Source organism: Globicephala melas, chromosome 14, assembly GCF_963455315.2.
Source record: "Globicephala melas chromosome 14, mGloMel1.2, whole genome shotgun sequence".
Taxonomy (NCBI): Eukaryota; Metazoa; Chordata; class Mammalia; order Artiodactyla; family Delphinidae; genus Globicephala; species Globicephala melas.
Genome location: NC_083327.1, coordinates 74772301 through 74791045, shown reverse-complemented (window position 1 = coordinate 74791045; position 18745 = coordinate 74772301). Strand labels below are relative to the sequence as shown.

The window sequence follows — 18745 nt, the reverse complement described above, 5'->3', positions numbered from 1 at the left end:
AATACTGTGCGTGATATTAAACACGGAGTTGGAAGCTTTTCTTCTGATGTTAGAATTTATTCCCTTAGTATCTATTAACCATTGCTTAAATTTTCTCATGAAACAGCTGGCTTTAATATTGTTTTATTCTTTTAAGTATTTTCATACAAATAAATGTCCCTTTGAGATTTGTGGTAATATTACTCTTCCCGCCCTTCAGTTGAAGAAAAAGGGCAGCTTGCCAAAAACTATATATTGTATTGCCAGCTAGGGGCTCTGAGTGTTAAATCCCAGATCGGTTTAGTCTGTTTTGATTCATAAATTTTAAAAGAAATTTTGGAGACTTATGCAAAACCACGTGTGCCAAGTATATCTTCAAGGCATTGCTTTATGTAAACATGAATGTGTCACATGTTTAAGAAGCATGTTTTTGAACTTGACTTTTTTGTTTTCAGCAGAGTGGGTTACCCTTTATAGAGAAGTAGCGCACAGCTACTGCCCTTTTTGAGGAACTCCAAAGATATTTTCTCCAGGAGTTCTTGCACTCATGACAATTTGAGTATTTTGTGACGGGGGACCTCTTTTCTGTATCTAAACAGATGAAACTGCTGGGTGAATGCAGCGGCAGTATAGACTCAGTGAAAAGACTGGAACACAAACTGACAGAGGAAGAGGAGCATTTTCCAGGCTTTGTTAACCTGAATAGCACCGAAACCCAAACAGCTGGTGAGTGAAATAGAAGATCTCGAAGCACCTCGTTGCCCCCGAGTTCCACTGTGCCACTGACCTCATTCTACACTGGTCTATCCTGAGAACTTTCCTCCATGTTACAATGATCTCTGGGGACAGAGCGGGAGGTGAAAATAATCACAGTGGTTTTTTTCCCATGTCCCATGTATTTTAAGGCACCGTCTCTAATCACTAGTCAGGAATCTTCTGTGTGTGCTCTGTACACTCTCAGAGCTTTCCTGCAGAAGGAAACCAAGAGTTGAATGTTATCTTCACCCACTTTCATGCTTATTACTTCTTAAAGCTCCTTACAATGTTAAATCTTAGGTAGTTAATATGTTTTCTCCATTATCATTAAAAATGCAGATAGAAAAAACACAGCCACCATACTGTTCTTTTTGTTTGTTTTTTTTGTTTTTTTTTTGCGGTATGCGGGCCTCTCACCGTTGTGGCCCCTCCCGTTGCGGAGCACAGGCTCCAGACGCGCAGGCTCAGCGGCCATGGCTCACGGGCCCAGCCGCTCCGCGGCATGTGGGATCTTCCCGGACCGGGACACGAACCCGCATCCCCTGCATCGGCAGGTGGACTCTCAACCACTGCGCCACCAGGGAAGCCCCACCATACTGTTATTTACAGCTGACGGCAACAGAAATGCCCAGAGGCATTACTTTCTTTCTGTTGCTGTTTTAAAGTTAGCCACTCATGTAGGTTTCAAACACTTCCTAAACGTTCTCCGTGGAGGATGATCCCTCGCTATCCTGTGCGTGTGCTGTCTTGCCAGGTGTGATTGACCGCTGGGAGCTCCTCCAGGCGCAGGCCCTGAGCAAGGAGCTGAGGAGGAAACAGAATCCCCAGAGGTGGCAGCAGTTTCACTCGGACCTGAGCCGCGTGCTGACCTGGCTGCAGGAGACGGAGGAGGACCTGGAACAGCTTCAGCGCCGGCAGCGCAGCACTGATATCCAGCCCATCGCGCTTCAGATCAAAAAACTCAAGGTAGCTACCCTTGGCCTTTCCCGCAGCGCTGAACAGAACGCTGCCACGTGGCGTGCCCGGTCAGATGAAACCACTAGCCCTGGCCTGTTGTGCAGCCACACAGCAGCGGGGGAATGTTCAGCACAAACGGACACGAACGCTTCCCCAGCCACCCCAGATCAGAGTGTTTATAGGAAGGCTTGGAAGGGTTGAGAGCTGGACAGCGTTGCAGAACCAGCCCCATGAAAATAGTCATGATTTAATGAATTGGTAGGTAAGAAATGACCAATTAAAGTTTCATGAAACATCCAGGTACCTCTGGGACCTAATTAACCTCTTTTAAAGGAAATACAGCTATGTCCAGGGTCCTACAAGTCTATATCTAGAGCTGGAGAGGAGTCCCCTCCCAGATCGTATACGTGTGAGTTTATGGAGACCCAAGGAAGCCACTTGACATTCTGGAATCAGCAGAACTTCTGAAATAGATTATAATAGTGGCAGAAGCAATTTTCGGTGAAATGAATCCAAGCAAACAAAACCCGTGGAGTCATCGCAGTAGAACACCTAACGTTTGCATTTGATTTTGACCTGGACGGGCGTAGTACACAAGATAACCTCTTTTAACTCCCTCTCTAGATCTTAAAAATCCTTCTCAGCCCAGCTGTTGAAATGCATTGATACGTGGAGACTTTTGTAAACATACTATGGATGGAGAGCTCAGTTTCTTCTTAATAGGTCTCTTGGTCCTGCCTTTTTGTTTGGAGAACGTCAAGCTGTGCTCTTCCTCAGAAGAGGAGGGCTACCGGGCCCTCCAGGCTCAAGGATTAACTGCCTTTGTTTCTCCCTGGTTTCTCTGTATGCTGTTTCTTTTGGGGTGCTGTATTTCTGCCTTGTTTTAGTTGTTTTGTTTTAAATTTTCAAACAGTGAAATGAGTCTTCCCCACAGATGCTCAAACTTCTTTTTTTTTTTTTGCCATACACGGGCCTCTCACTGCCGTGGCCTCTCCCGTTGCGGAGCACAGGCTCCGGACGCGCAGGCTCAGCGGCCATGGCTCACTCACGGGCCCAGGCGCTCCGCGGCATGTGGGATCTTCCTGGACCAGGGCACAAACCCACATCCCCTGCATCAGCAGGCGGACTCTCAACCACTGTGCCACCAGGGAAGCCTTCCCCCACTGTTTCTTAATCCCAATTCCTCAAACCCATGGCAACCATTCTGAAATTTTAACACATATTCTTTTTCCATATATATTCATGAAAAATGTGGATTTGTGTGTGCACATGTGTTTTAAATTACATAAATGCTGTTTTGTCACCCATATAAATCTGTTTCTCTTTCACTTTATACCATATTTTCTGAAGATTCATTCGCATCGTCAAGTACACATCTGATCCATCTCTTTTAGCTACAGTGTGGTTCCCAATGGTGTGCACCCACTGTATCATCCAGCCATCCTGCTAAGGCCGGTGTTAATTAATGGATCTTTTAATTTGGGTGAAGCATGTCCAAAGGTCTTAGACTATTTTTCTTTAGTATTTTTATTGTTATTTTCCTTGTTTGATTGTTCTCCTTTCTCTTTGCAGGAGCTCCAGAAAGCTGTGGACCACCACAAGGCCATCATCCTCTCCATCAACCTGTGCAGCTCCGAGTTCACTCAGACTGGCAGTGAGGAGAGCCAGGATCTGCAGGGTCGCTTGTCCCAGATGAATGGCCGCTGGGACCGCGTGTGCTCCCTGCTGGAGGAATGGCGGGGCCTCCTCCAGGACGCGCTGATGCAGTGTCAGGTCTGTGGGGCTTTGGGCCGGCCATGCTCTGAAGTCAAACATTTCCAGTGTAGCTGAGTCTGTGACTCGATTTATCCAGATCACTAGGGGGATGCAGTTACTCTCCAAAGTCAGTATTTGAGTGAGATAACTTTGTGCCCAAAGTTTTCATTTTACTGGAGAATTTGTACTTGTGACCAGGAGTTCAAAGAGACTATTCCCACACATTTATCTCAGCCTCACCATTCCTCCTTCGACTCATTCTTTATTCAGTATTTTCTGAGCACATAGAAGGACATTTCTTGGACATCCAAGTGAGCATTACAAATATTTACTCATCCATTCAGACCACAATTATTTGCCAGGTGTTTACAGATACTGCACTAGGCAGGCAGGATACAGCCCAGCCTCTGCTTTTGTTGGGGAAGACAGACAATAAAAATGCAAATAAATGTTTAACCAAGCTAATTACAGATGTTGATGATAAGGGTAACAAAAAAAGCACTTTGCAAAGGTGACTGGGGAAGTTCTATGGATGTTTGAGCTGATTCTTGGAAAGATGTTGCCATGAAGGAGGTCAAGCAGATGGCAAGTCCCAGAAGCAGGAAAGGACTTAGTGTCTTCAAAGACAGAAGAAAGGCCAGTGTGATCAGAGAGTAGTCAGAGAGGAAGGAAGGGATGAGAAAGATCTGGGAGGTGGTCAGGAAGCAGATCATGCAGGGCTTGGTGGGTCCTGGCCAGGAGTTTGGGTTATAATCTGAGCAGGATGGGAAGCCTGTTTCCCAGGATTATAGGTGCCCCAGGAGTAATAACAGCTCCTTGAAAGCAGGTACCCAAGCTGTGGTTTCACCCCTGCCCTGCCTCCCAGTACAGCGCCTCCCACGTTGGAGATCTTCTGTAACTATACCTTGAATAAATGAACACTTGGACGCGTGGAGAGATGGGATTGAATTTAGGCCTTCAATGATGGGAAGATTTGAATACAGGAGGAAGATGAAGGAGCAGAGCTGCTTCCCTCTACGTAGTATTATAGCCCTAGAAATAAAGCATTTTGATGCCAATTTTCCTTATGTCTAGTTTTTCCCTCGAGTAATAAATTAGATGCTTTTGGTAAGAGCATGAACTCAGATAATTACGACAGCTCTAGTGCCTTCCTTAGAAAGGAGTTGTGTATAAGATCTTAAAACCAACGGTAGGAATTGTAAAGCATGGATATTTAAGCTATGAGGGAAAGAAAAATATCTCATTCAAAATGATTTTACGCTCCATGTTTTTTTTAGGATTTCCATGAAATGAGTCATGGTTTGCTTCTTATGCTTGAGAACATTGACAGAAGGAAAAATGAAATCGTGCCGGTTGATTCTAACCTTGATGCAGAGATACTTCAGGACCATCTCAAACAGCTTACGGTAAGACGTGTGGACTTGGACAGCATCTGGTTATGTTATAGTTGGTACTACTTATTTACTTTTTACATTATAATCTCTTAGTCTTTCTTTACCCCTCATGATTTCCCATCTCTGTGAAGCAAACATGTACATAGAAGATGATATCTATTAGGTTTAGAATCTGGTTCTAAAGCCATTGCTCATCTAAAAATCTCAGACGGTCTTCATCTTAATTAGCTTGTTTTTATCAAGGCAGCTCTTTGGCAGATTACATTTGTTTTTTTTTGTTTGTTTGTTTCTTTGTTTTTCTGCGGTACGCGGGCCTCTCACTGTTGTGGCCTCTCCCGTTGCAGAGCACAGGCTCCGGACGCGCAGGCTCAGCGGCCATGGCTCACGGGCCCAGCCGCTCCGCGGCATGTGGGATATTCCCAGACCGGGGCACGAACCCGTATCCCCTGCATTAGCAGGCGGACTCTCAACCACTGCGCCACCAGGGAAGCCCTACATTTGTTTTTAATTTAAACTGTATGTGTTGAATCTACATCCCAAGAATATATTGGGTGGCTGATAATTAAAGGAATTAGAATAGAGACCGTTAAGACTTCTTAAGAAGAATTAAGTATACGAATTCAACGCTAACCTGAGCACCAAGTTTTCTGAAAGCTAAGACAACAAGGGAAACGTGAAAAGTTAAATGATTTTTATTACCTGACAAAAAGGAAACAAACCAATTCTCAAGGAGCAAGAAACTTTTTCTAGTATTAAATTCAAAAGGAAATTTACAGGATTTCTGTATAGATTCTTATAAAAAGAACTTTGGACAATATAATGTACAGTGTGCTTAAGTGATTTTATAGAAGATAAAGAAGCATATTTGAGTTCCATTAGGAGAAAATGATTTGCATTTTGTCACTTTCTGTATTTTTAAAATGCTGTTTCTTAACATTTAGCACTCGCACAGACCTAACAGAATTGTCAGCTTTTAGTTCAGTATCATAAAGGTCTTAGAAACCAGGAGGAAATAGCTATGCCGCTGAATTTTTACTAGACTTTTGACCTCAGACCTTAAGTTGTGAGTGATGAATCACTCATATATCTTTTTAAAACTCTTGAAGAGATATCTGAGTATACCTCCACATACTTGAGTTTTTCTATATTTATATGTTAATGTTTTACTTCTCTTTTTAAAAGAATAGTTTATGTCTCATTTGCATAACACTTTATATTTTAAATACTTCAACATACATTCACCAGTTTGAACCTTCCAGTGATACTTACTGTGGACCCGGCAGGAATTAATGTCATCATTTTACCAAATGAGAAAACTGAGATCAGAAAGATTCAGGGGTCTTATAGGATACATTTGGGCAGAGGCAGGATTGGAACAGAGGTCCCTGATTCCCAAATGTCATGGGCTGCTGCATCCGTCCTTGTGTGAGCACAGCATTCTGATGCTCAGGTCTAATTGTCCACTAAGTTAAAGTGATGTCATTGTGCACCTTTGGAACTTTCTCGAATTATTGAAAATTCTTAGAAAAATATTTCTTATGATATTCATAGCAAATAAGGCATGAGCTGTTGGAATCCCAGCTCAAAGTGGCCTCACTGCAAGACATGTCTCGCCAACTATTGGTGAACGCTGAAGGCACAGACTGTTTAGAAGCCAAAGAAAAAGTGCATGTGATTGGAAATCGGCTCAAACTTCTCCTGAAGGAGGTCAGTCATCATATCAAGGAGCTGGAGAAGTTATTAGACATGTCAAGCAGTCAGCAGGTAAGCTCTCAACAGACGTCATTGTGTAGCATGTCCTACAGGAGACCAAACAAGCATCATCTTTATCCATTTTAGAGACTCTGAATGTAGTACTTGTGAGACTAGAGTGTCCCCTCTCAATCACTGCTCTTCTAAGTCTGGCTCAAAATTAAAAAGTAACTCAAAAACTTTTATAATAGGACACTACTTTTGATTCTGTTACATCCAAAAAACCTCCTGTAATTGTTACTGCTAACACTATTACCACCACTACCGTGGCATTTTATCTTACCCAGTTTATTTAAGAATTCATGTGCTTTCAGTAACACTGCGAGAGTAGGTCACAACAAATTGTTGCATATGAGTTTCATATTCAAACCTTAGAAGGTATGAAGTCTCCTTAGCTGGCGGTTAAATCATACAAAATGTTCAGTGTTCACTTTTATTTGTGTATCTATTTATTTGTTTATCTGTTATTTATTTTTAAATTTACTGCATGGTAATATTGTTGGTTTTAAGAAATGCATTTGCAGGTAAGATTGCAAACGTTCAATTGTGAAATCTGTTATGAACACACAAACATGTTGCAGGCAAAAGAACCAGCTACTCACAATAACAGCGGTACCAGCAGCAATACGGTTTCTCTGATGCTAAAAGGCAGGCTCCTGGGTGACTGACAATCTTTTGTTTCTAACGCAAAGGATTTGGTTTCTCTCCCGCCTGAGCGCCCTGCAGCTGTAAGGCAGATTCCTTTACCCCCTTCACTTCAACCCATTCTCCCGTCCATGTCATTAAGAAATAATAAAACTCCAAGCGGCCCAGTAATAACAAAGCTCCGCCTGTATCTTCCAAAAGGGCCAGACTCACAACCTGGAAAGCCCAACGCACCAGAAGTATTAGGTTCTGTTCTTCCTGCGGTCATCTGATTCTGTTTTTCCCAGGGAATGGGTTGAGGGATAGATAGGGATGGGGTGGGAAGTACTTGCAGATCACAAAGCCATCGTGGCTCTGGGACATGGAATCATTAAGAGAATCTATTTCCCACGTAGGATTTGTCTTCCTGGTCTTCTGCTGATGAACTGGACACCTCAGGATCTGTGAGTCCTACATCAGGAAGAAGTAGCCCAAACAGGCAGAAAACGGTAACTTTCCACTGGTCATTTTCAGTTGGCCCACGGGAGGGACCACTGGGGCGTGAGAGTCTTGGTACCTCACGCAGGGTCCACGGGCTCTCCCCTTGCAAAGCAGGAGTCCCCCTACAACGTGGGGTTGTCACACAGTGATGCAGAGAAGCTCTGTTTCCTCAGCCCTGCCTCAAACCCTCCCCACATGTACTCAGGAATGGAAAGAGCAGTTCTGTTTTTCAAAAGAATCAGGTTCAGCGTTTGGTTGGTATGCAGGGAGGCAGATTAGTTTTCGTGCTCGCAGGGCCATCTCTAGAGCAGTGCTCCCTTGTCCCTTTGGTGGCCCCTCCCTTCAAACCCCCTCCGCCACAGTCCACCCAAAAAAATTAGGCTCCACTTAAAAGGGTGCCTCAGCCAGAGGTGGACAAAACTGCAAGCATCTCATGAGACCATTGAGTTTATAAGACAAATGGAGGTTCTGTTGACCCTCAAGCAAAGACACTCCCGAAGGTGGCCTTGAAGGTTTGGGGCGATCGCATTGCCCCCAGAATGGCAACAACTCAAGGTGACTCACCCGCCAGGCCTGTCGGGGGGCTGTCTCACTGGCACACGATGAGGAGAAAAAGACCAATTTGACCCCTGCTACCCTCTCTACCTTGATTTCTCTGTGTAATTAGAAGCTTGTTTTCCGTTTTGTTCCTTTTTTTGGTCTGGCTTTATGATTATATTCATTTTTATTATCATTCCATTTTCCTTAGTTTTTAGAAGTATTGGTTTCATTTGTACTTTTCTTGTTATAAACACTTAAGTTCTATGCTGATAAATGTTATTATCTTTTTAGGATTGTTTTTTACTACATTCACTAGTTTCCTATAGATCCTAGTTTAAGAATGTGAAGGAATACTGGCTTTTCGAGTCCAATTTTAGGCTTCATTTAACTTGAGTGCTTAACTTGTTGGGTCTTCATCACTCTACACAGAATAATCTCACACTGCCGTTATTTTTAATCTACCAAGAATTTTAATATTGTTCTAGAAGATGAAAAATACGTAAGGTGTATTTGAAATACATGGCACGGCATATTGAATTTTATATTTATTATAAGTAAATATACAGAGATCTTTGGCTAGTGTGAAGTCATTTGTGTTTCTACCATGAAAAGTGAGGGAAATACACCCATTGTGGTGTGAATGCGCAAACCGCCGTGTTTCTTCAATGATGTATAATATAGATGTAAATTGATTTCACTTCTTCAACAAAAGAAAAGCCAGTTTCCTTGATTCATGGGTACTGATCATTTCATTTGATTTGTATTTCCTTTGCTGAACTTTTAGTTTAATTTTCATCAGTAGCTTGTCTTTATTTGCCTGGACTGAACATTCTTCTTTCTTTACCCCTGTTCATTGCAAACAGCCACGAGGCAAATGTAGTCTCTCACAGCCTGGACCCTCTGTCAACAGTCCACATAGCAGGTACCTTATTCTCCTGGTTTCCACACTGTTCTAGAACTCCAAGAGGATGATGAAAATTGTCCAGAATGTAGGTAGGCCTGTATCTGGTCTGCCTCAGGGTAGTTGAGAAACTACTCATTTAGGTCCATGCCCTTGCCTAATAAATTGGAAGAGACTTTTCTAAGTGGAAAGTACAAGAAAATCTCAGAGCGTAAAATATTTGGACCCCGTCAAAATTTTGTTTAACTGTGCCTAGGCCATCTGGGACTCTTCATCCAATGGTTTTTTATTCTGTGTGCTCGTTAAGATTCGGTATCACTGATGTCACAGCGCAATTTGATTCATGGCAGAATTTTATCATCCTCTTTATTTCTAGCTTTTACAATAAGTCAGGTAATAGATCAGTGAATTATTTTACCATTCCCAGAACCCACACATCTGAATAAAATATACTAACACCCCCAGCTTTTTATTTTATTTTTGTGTTTTATCCAGATTGTGGGTTTTGGATTCTCAAAATGGCAAGTCCTAATTTGGTATTACTTAAAATTTCTAAGCCCCTTCTCTCTTCTGCTTATCCTAAAATTTCTCTCCGGCCAGCACACTCAGTCACTCACCTTCCTGACACTTGGCGAGCTCTTTTCACTCTGGAAACAAGAGCAGTCAGTGCCCCCGCCCCCCCGGGGACCTCCAGAGAGCCTCACAGCTGCCACTCTGCTTTCTGCCTGGCTTCCAACAATCCCTGTCTCTGCAGTTAGCAGTGCTTTGCCTTCTTCGTTGTCGGTGTGATGTCTGTGCTCCCTGGCCCTTCCACTAATCAGTTCATGTTTCCCAGACAACTTTCTAAAAATGGAAATACTGTCCTTGGAAGCAGCTACCTCACTCCAATCATGAGCAGTTCACTGTTAAAATAGTTTGCCCCTCTGGAAACTTACCACCACTGAGCCGGAATCCCAATTCCTGGAAGGAGGGTGGGGCATGAGAAGTGTAAACAAGCCCTGAGTCATAGTTTTAGCTTTCCAGCTGTGTGAGGAAGGGGCTGGCCTTTGCATCTGGTTTCCACTCAGCTGCAGTAATGCAGAACGGATTTTGATGTGATTTCTGGTTTTAAGCTTCCCTCTACGATGTTTTGCTTTTTTTTTTTTTTTCTTTCCCTTTGGTTTGGTTTGAGGACAATTTTGTGGGGCTTTTTTTTTGTCCATAACAAAATATCAATAATGAAACATGAATGGAGAAAAGGTCACAGGGATTTTTGAAGATAATGATGGGCTTCTCCAGGTGCTCTGATTTTTTTCTTAGCCCCCGACAAGAAAAGACATCGTGTACTATAGGCAGATCACTGCTTTATGTAGTGCGTCTGCTCACCACAAATTGCTGATGTGCCGTGAACAGAGATGGGGCATGTCCCCATAGCGTTCCTTTAAGGACACCAGAGAGCCATTCTGTGGTTGACATAAATGATGGTGATGAGAAGGGAGAAAGCTCTTATGTTGTTATGCGATGTCAATAGCAACCACAGCTCGGTTCCCGGATTTCCCCGATTCTTTCAGACAGTCACACGGCCTTCTGAAATGTCAAAGGCCTCGTTTCTCAGGGCACCAACTGCTTCAATATTGTCTCTTAATGGGGCTTTGCGGCTCGGACAGCCACGTTCTCACTGTGACATCCGCAAGGCGCCTTTCAGCTCCGCTCTGTCCAGCACTGGTTATTAACATCTTTCTGAGCACACAGCATGATGTTCACTTTGCTGCTTACAGGACCTGGAATACAAACGATCTTCACCTGAATGGCCAACTTCGGCAAACAGCTTGGCAGACGGGTTGTGGTTGAACATTCTTGGACTTCTTAACTCCTTGGCACCTCTGTTTGGGGTGCGCCCACGTGGGCAATGACACGGAGAGTCTGCTGGGAAAGAATTAACTTCACTCACAATCCAGGCTGTCACGGTGTTCCTTTACATTGAGACTTGAGATGACCTTGCGTTTGATCTTGCACTGGTCCAGCAAACTTGAAAGGTTATTGCAAAAGCACAAACAGTTGAGAATGTTGACCCCAGCGATCTGCAATGGGAACATTTTAGGCATATATTCTTCCCGAGAGGAAAGAGGCTGAGTTGAAAGAAACTGGGTATTAGTTTGAAGGGAGGGTTCTTATATTTTTTTAGTGGTTTAAAGTCAAATATTAATAATATCAGTTACTTGCCTGTTGTATATTTCATATTGATTCTACAGCTGCCGTTCTGTGTTCTCTTACATAATATTCTAAGTCTACATATGGATTGATGCCAGTGTTTACAGAACACCTACTATGTGTAGACCCTGGGCCCACAAAACTAATACAATATGGTTCCTGTCATAAAAAACTTGCAATATGTCATAATCTAGAGATCCCCTAAATCAATTACAAGGAGCTTCCCAAGACTCCTTAAAATTCTAAACATTTGAAAAACATCTGAAAGTATACGTTCATAATAACTATACACAATTTTTTTTTTTTTTTGCGGTACGCGGGCCTCTTACTGTTGTGGCCTCTCCCGCTGCGGAGCACAGGCTCCGGACGCGCAGGCTCAGCAGCCATGGCTCACGGGCCCAGCCGCTCCGCGACATGTGGGATCTTCCCGGACCGGGGCACGAACCTGTGTCCCGTGAATCGGCAGGCGGACTCTCAACCACTGCGCCACCAGGGAAGCCCCTATCCACAGTTTTTGAGATTAAACTTATTTAAGGTGCATGCTTTTTGAAGCAATGTTTATGATGGCCCAGCTGATACTTTTTCTCTACTTTTGACTTAAAATTGGCTAACCTGATAGCCAATAACTCTTCAAAATTCTACTATAGATTAGTTGAAGTTCACAAATGGGAAGATTTTACTCCAATTTCCAGCAAAGCAAAGGAATAACTGCTCTGTAGTCTGAAGAGAGGGAATTGATAACTTCATTCCAAAGCTGAGAATCGTAAAATGCAAAACCTCTCTGGGTATCTTTAGTCTTTGGTGCCTTCTGCACAAAGAACTGAGACAGAATAAGAAGTGGCAAATGACTGGCTGAAACACTGAAAGGGAGGGAAAAAAGACCTCATTTAAAAATGTGTTCAAGGGAGCCAAGTACATCTAAGCAGGCACAGTGGGGTTTTTGCATGTACACCAGGGCCTAACTCTAAACACCATTCAGTTTCTTGTGGAATTTTTTTTCTAAGTCTTTTCTGTCAAACTCCACCCTGGGGATTTATTTATTCAAAGTTCTCAAAGCACCTCATCCTAAAACAGCCTTGCCCCTGGGGCAGGCTGGACACCCGGGCTGAGGACAGGTATAGGGTAAGGCTCCACTATGTTTCTTTTATATTTTGAGGTCTGCATTCCCAGTTTTTCCCGGGACCAAGTCAGACACCTTAGAAAATGCATCACCTCTTTGAAAACACTGCTATAAATCAGGAATATTTCCTTGGAAGGAAAGGCTGAATCCAGCAAAATCCCTAAGGTTATGAGTCATCACACCCTTTCTTTAATAATACAGATAAATAAGAATGATAAGTTGCTGACATTTATTTAGCACTTAGCGTGTTCTAAGCAGCATGCTAAGCATTGTGTATCTGTTACCTCATTTAACCCTCCCAACGTGTTCATTCCCAATTTTACAGACAAGGACACCAGGGATTAGTGGCATGAAGATGTAGAATTTTTTTTTAATTCAATTTTATTTATTTTTTTATACAGCAGGTTCTTATTAGTCATCCATTTTATACACATCAGTGTATACATGTCAATCCCAATCTCCCAGTTCATCTCACCACCACCACCACCCGCCGCCGCTTTCCCCCCTTGGTGTCCATACGTTTGTTCTCTACATCTGAGTGAAGATGTAGAATTGGAACCCAGGTCTCTCTGACTCTGGATCCTAGCTTGTTAACCACTCCTCCCGACCAAAGGGCTCCTAATGGGTGGGGTACTTTAAACAACAGTTCCAGGGCTTGGGCTACCATGGGTTGCCTGAGATAGCTTAGGACCAGCCAGAATGTTCATCTTGGAATAAAGAGAGGCAAATCCTAAGTGGATCCTGGGAATTTGTCTTCTGAACCACATTTCCAGGGAATAAAGACCATTCACACAGGAACAGGCAACACGATCGTAGACAACCTGATGTTTCCTGACAAAAAATTTCTGTTCTTCTACTGCCAGTGTTTGCTAACAAGTAGCAAAATGAATTGAAAGTGTCTTTTCATTTGTATAAATGGTGTGTGCACAGAATTAACTCATTTCATTTCCTTGATGATGTAAAATTTTTGAGATGAGTCACACTCCACGTGCACACTCTTCAGGCTTCTCACAGCCCTTGGCCAGACTTTCTTTCCTGTGGTGTGTTCGTATGTGCGGCCCCCTCCCCTATAGCCTCCTTCTCCCACAACTGTACGTATTTTAGGAAAGAGATGAAACAGCACCTGGGCAATTATTTACCCCCAAATTTGAATGAGTGAGGGGAGTGAGAAAGATAATAAAATAAATATTCACTTGTAGAGAATAAGCATGTTTTTGCTGGACAGGATTATCTGAAATATCTCCGTTGATTAAGTTCCTTAACTAAGTTCACACATTTAGTTTTCTCTGTCGACACCATCTCTGCTGCATCTATTTGTGGAATAAGGCCATTGGAGAGTGGTGAGTGACGGCTCAGTGAGATGTCTTTGTTCTTCCCCTTGTCAAATTTCCCAAGACTTGAAACTTACATGATTTTAGGTCGTAGATTAAATATTAAAAGTACCCTTTTACTTGGTATCATTAACCTGTTAGTACTAGAAACTCTAGAACAGGTTTACCCTAAGAGGAAGCAACTTTGGGCTTATTGAAACCTTGGTAATTGCCCCAAGCGGGTGGCATTTTTTTTTCAGTAGAACAGTTGGACATTTCCAAGAGCAGTCAACTGCATGGAAGCTCACTAAGAACTGTGTGTTCTCTTTGTCTCTATCTCAGCCCATTATTTCTCCCCAGGTTGGCATTCTTCAACATTAGAAAGCACACGCTAATTAAATTTTAATACGGAATGCTCTGATGCCGTTAAATGCGCCATGTCCTTCGACGGACTCTGCAGCATCTGAGCCCGTATTCCAAGGACGGTGACCTTTCTAGCTTTTCTCAGGAGTGGACTAGTCGGTGTGTAGCCCTTGATCTTTGGCTTTATTGTTCAAAGAAGCTAATAATTGACAAAGAGGGGCTATTCAGCTCTGTCAGTCAGATTGTTACTTTCAATTATATGCATAAATCTGCCCATCACTAATGTCCTTAAGTGTCTCCTAAAGAAAAAGAGTCCGTTAGAAATCTCCCTTGTTTTATTTAAACACCAAATAATAAAGAAACGTGGAGCTCTCTTTTGTGCTTCTGTTATGACTCAGACAGGTGACAGGTGGAGAGGATTGTTTTCCAGGGCATATATTCAGGTCAAGCAAAAGACGTATTGAAGGAAGATTCAATCCAGAGCTCATGGGTAACTATCCCTTCCTTCTCCAGACACTTAAACTGCTGAATTCATAAATTGTTAGAACCAAAACGATTTTATGCTGTTAATGCATCTTCATCTTTTCAAAGGAGAAAACTGAAGGCCAGAGAGACTAAATTACTTTCCCACGATTGTACAACTGCCTCAAAACAAAATGCCCTCGTATCCATATTCTGACTTGATGATCTGTGTCATACTGCAAAGCCTTATGGTTAGAGGCCTTTATTTTAGACATGAGGAAACCACTCACCTTCCAGTATTTTAGGATACAAGTATTGTCTTCTTTGCTTCTATATGTGAGATACGTGTGACATAAATATGACCTGGATGCCCTTCATCTATGTCACCAAACAACAAAACATAACGGAGAGCACAGTAGGCGGGGACTCTGGAGCCCTGAGTTCCTGCTAGAGCTCTTCCTTTAGTGGTGGATTTGGGGCCAGTTTACTCTATTATAAAGCTCAAGTTCTGGGAGTTAAAATACCAGAGCTGAAATCTTCATTTGCCCCTTGCTAGCTGTATAACCTGGAGCTGGTTCCCTTACTTTTCTGTACCTCATTTACATCGGCTCTAAGATGAAGGTGACAGGCACACTGAGGACTGTTGTGGAAATTAAGTGAGAGAACCCAAGACAAATGCTTTTGTGGCCCAGCAGTTAGAGGATCAAATGTGAACTCTCCTTAGCTCTTTACCTACAGAAGTAAAGATGGATTAGATACTCTCTCAGGCCTTATCTCAACACAAATATTTTACAATTAGGTGAACTAGAGAAGTTTCTATTTAACAGGTGTGTGACATAACTTCTTTTATACTTTAATATATCGTCACAAAATATACAGTTTGTCCTGTTCAGCCCTTTGGGAACAACTCATTGGTCTTAGCATAGGGCAGTTAATCAGTGTGACCACTAGATGGTGATTGAACTCTTGTGGCCTCCCAGTTGGCAGACTCTTCACACTGACCAATCAGTAGAAGATGTAAAATGTATAAACAGAACTTGCAAGTTGGAAGACCGTTTAGTCTAATTTGAAGGATTTGAAGAAGAGCTTGTAGCATAGAGGTGAAGTGAGCTGTTCAAGGTTTGTAGACCAGAAAAACACAGTCCCAGTTCAGGCCAGGGATTTGTTTTTTCATCACACTTCGAGCTGTAGTAGAAATAGTATGGTACGCTGCTGCTCAGGGCTTCTCGGGGCCAGTCTAGTCTGTTCGTCTCACATATTTCTTGGTAGTTTAATGAAAGAGTTTTGAGTCGTCCCTCTGTTGCCTTTTAAGGGGATTATGTCTGTTTTTTATTTTAACATTTATTTTCTTTGGTGTCACTCCTTATCCCTCGCTGATACCAGTGTAATCTGTCTTCAGAAATGAATGGCTAATAACGTAGCTGGAGACATAGTGTTTTCTTATGAGAGAAACGTACAGAGTAACCAGTACAGTTTTCACACCTTCGTATTTCTCCAGTGGCCTCACGTTCAATGTTCTTACCATTAAACCATTAGAGAATTCCTACTAGGTGTGGGGCAGTGGGTCCACTGGTACGTGTATTCTTTTTGCTTCTGCAGTGTTGTGCGTGTGTGTGTATATGTACAGAATTCCTCCTGTAGATAACATTGCTTTCCTCATCTTTTCCACTAGTAGCAAAACACTCATGGATGCCCACAAAGAGAAAACAGTGCCCCCTACTGAGAACCTACTTCCATTTTCAACATTTCCCAGACAGTCTTCCTTACGAATTCTGAAATTCATGGTTCATCTCTAAGGCACTGTTTCAACGTAGATGCGGAAATTAAAGTAGATAGAACTTGGAACTTCCCAAATTCACAGAGCTAGGGATAGAAGAGTCAGCCTGGAATGGGTGTCATTCAGCACCAGGGATCTGTAGACTGGCTCCACTGTCATCCTTGTTCTTACAGCTTTGGAACCCACTAATGTCAGGGCCAGTTGCTGATTCAGTGCAAGATGAAACCAGGGTAAACGCTAAGAATAATTCAACTCTGTGGGTCTGTGCAAAATGACCGCAGCTGTTCTTGTCTTGCTGCATGGACCTTGGCACATCCAGGACGGCTAGATGGGAGGGATGCCTTGTATCGTCCCGACAGCAACTAATTTTGCCTGATATTCTTAAACCAAAAACGTACTGCATCAAACACCCACATTTTAATGATCCCGGATGTACTTCATTTATGCTGGTAGAGTGTGTGTGGAGCAGTTTTCTTTGTTGATGGAAAATGTTTTACCAAATTACGGGGTGGAATTTGAACCCAATTAGTTACCTTTAGTTGACTAAATGTCGATTTTTCATCAGTGCATTTTCCAGACAGCGCTTCCTTTGGTGGTGGGGAGATGACCTGGGTTTACTGGCAACTAGTTGCCAGGTTGGGCTGTGTTCAGCCTGACCCTTTAGCTTCCAGGAAGGTGAGGAAGCATAAAGCAGCGTCCATCCAGCATTTGAGATATTTGAGTCATTGATGTCGATTCTTCTCTCAGGTCCATAAAAGGTGGCTCCGATTCCTCCCTTTCTGAGCCTCGGCCAGCCCGGTCCGGCCGAGCCTTCCTGTTCAGAGTCCTCCGAGCGGCTCTTCCTCTTCAGCTTCTCCTGCTGTTCCTCATTGGGCTCGCCTGCCTAGTACCAATGTCACAGGAGGACTACAGTTGCGCCCTCTCCAACAATTTTGCCCGATCATTCCACCCCATGCTCAGATACACAAATGGCCCTCCTCCGCTCTGAGCCAGGCAATGCCATCTGCAGCAGTGCTGGTAGCATGAGGAGATTCGGCCAAGGGCGATCCCAGACTAGCAAAGAGAGGACCTGAATCTCGGCGGATGCCCTCGGTGCGGCAGCTGTAGCGCCCCTCCGTATCCCCTGCGTGCACATCACGGCTTCGGAGGTGATGATAAACAGTGACAGGAAGCGAGCAAGTAGATGCAGAAGGTTTGGAAGATATTCTGTGTGAAACTGAGCCTCAGCACTAAAGAGATTCAGGACCTCCACTGTCGCCTGGACAAGTGACCTCTGGGCCTTTGGTGCATCCTGTGCACACCCAGGGACTTCGAGAGACCATGTGGGCAGCTTCCCCACAGTGCGCTCCGTCCCCTCCATAAACGATGCTACCTGAGCACCATGTCGGCATCCAACAATCTACGCGTCAACCAGTGCTGAAGAGCTTTGAGAACCTTGTAACATACGGTTTTTAAGAGCTTATGTGACAGCTTTTTTACCTTGTTTTTCTTTGGGGCATGATGTTCTAACCTTGCTTTAGAAGCACATGCTGTAAATCTAAAAGGCACTTTTTTTAAAGGTATAAAGAAAAATTGGATGTAATAAAATCATGGGAGGCTTTATGTGGAAAAAAAAGTCGAATGTTATAGTAAAAAAATGATATTTATGTATGTACAGTTTGCTAAAGCCACATTTTGTTTGTATCCATTTCTTTGCATTTATTATAGAGATTATGAAATATTTTGTCTGTGCTTTTTTTCTCCCTAAAGAAATGATTCTAAATTTCCCTATTAAGCAGGCACTTATCAGAACGCAACCTAAATGATCATTTTTGGTGGAATAAATGAAGCTAAAACATAAGCATATATTAAAGGAAAAGGATGAATAGAGGTAGTGTATATTAGACATAGAGGACTCCGGATGATTCCTTCTTCCTTCTCCTTCCACAGCCAGTCACATCTCACAGACTCTTGCTTCCCAGCATCTTTCGTATTCTCCTTTCTTTTCTGTTCTCATTGCACAATTGGAAGAACCTCCTATAATCTCCTGACTGAGGCCCCTTCTCCACTCCATCCCAAGGGTACCAAAAAGCCATGTGAATACCCCTGAAGCATTCTTCTGGTCAGGTCCCTTCTTTGCTCCAAAATCTTCTGTTTTCGTTGTCTAGCAGAGGAAATACAATTGTAGTCAATCATTCGAGTCCAACTACAATCAGATTTTATTCTGTCCCTCCGATCTTGCCAGCTAGGGCCCCTCATGGAATTGTTTGGCGCTCGTGGCATTTTAATCCACCATTTAATAATTGGAGGGAGAGGATTTATATAAAGTCCACGTTTCAGGTTTCTCTTGAGAATGGAAAACTCATGTGTCCTGGACACACATTC

The 18745-nt window shown here is 43.0% G+C and overlaps 1 protein-coding gene across 3 annotated transcripts in view; it reads left to right on the top strand.

The window, feature by feature from the left end:
• Window positions 1–18101, top strand: part of SYNE1 (spectrin repeat containing nuclear envelope protein 1) — a 457576-nt gene extending 439475 nt beyond the window's left edge. For all 3 annotated transcript variants that reach the window (XM_060283256.2, XM_060283254.1, XM_060283255.1), the window contains 8 exons: window positions 579–705; window positions 1490–1701; window positions 3265–3465; window positions 4725–4853; window positions 6393–6605; window positions 7634–7726; window positions 9122–9180; window positions 17129–18101. In XM_060283256.2, coding sequence (XP_060139239.1) covers window positions 579–705; window positions 1490–1701; window positions 3265–3465; window positions 4725–4853; window positions 6393–6605; window positions 7634–7726; window positions 9122–9180; window positions 17129–17369 — 1275 coding nt within the window. In that variant the 3' untranslated portion in view covers window positions 17370–18101. The remainder of the gene's footprint in view (window positions 1–578; window positions 706–1489; window positions 1702–3264; window positions 3466–4724; window positions 4854–6392; window positions 6606–7633; window positions 7727–9121; window positions 9181–17128) is intronic.
• The last annotated feature ends 644 nt before the right edge of the window (window positions 18102–18745 follow it).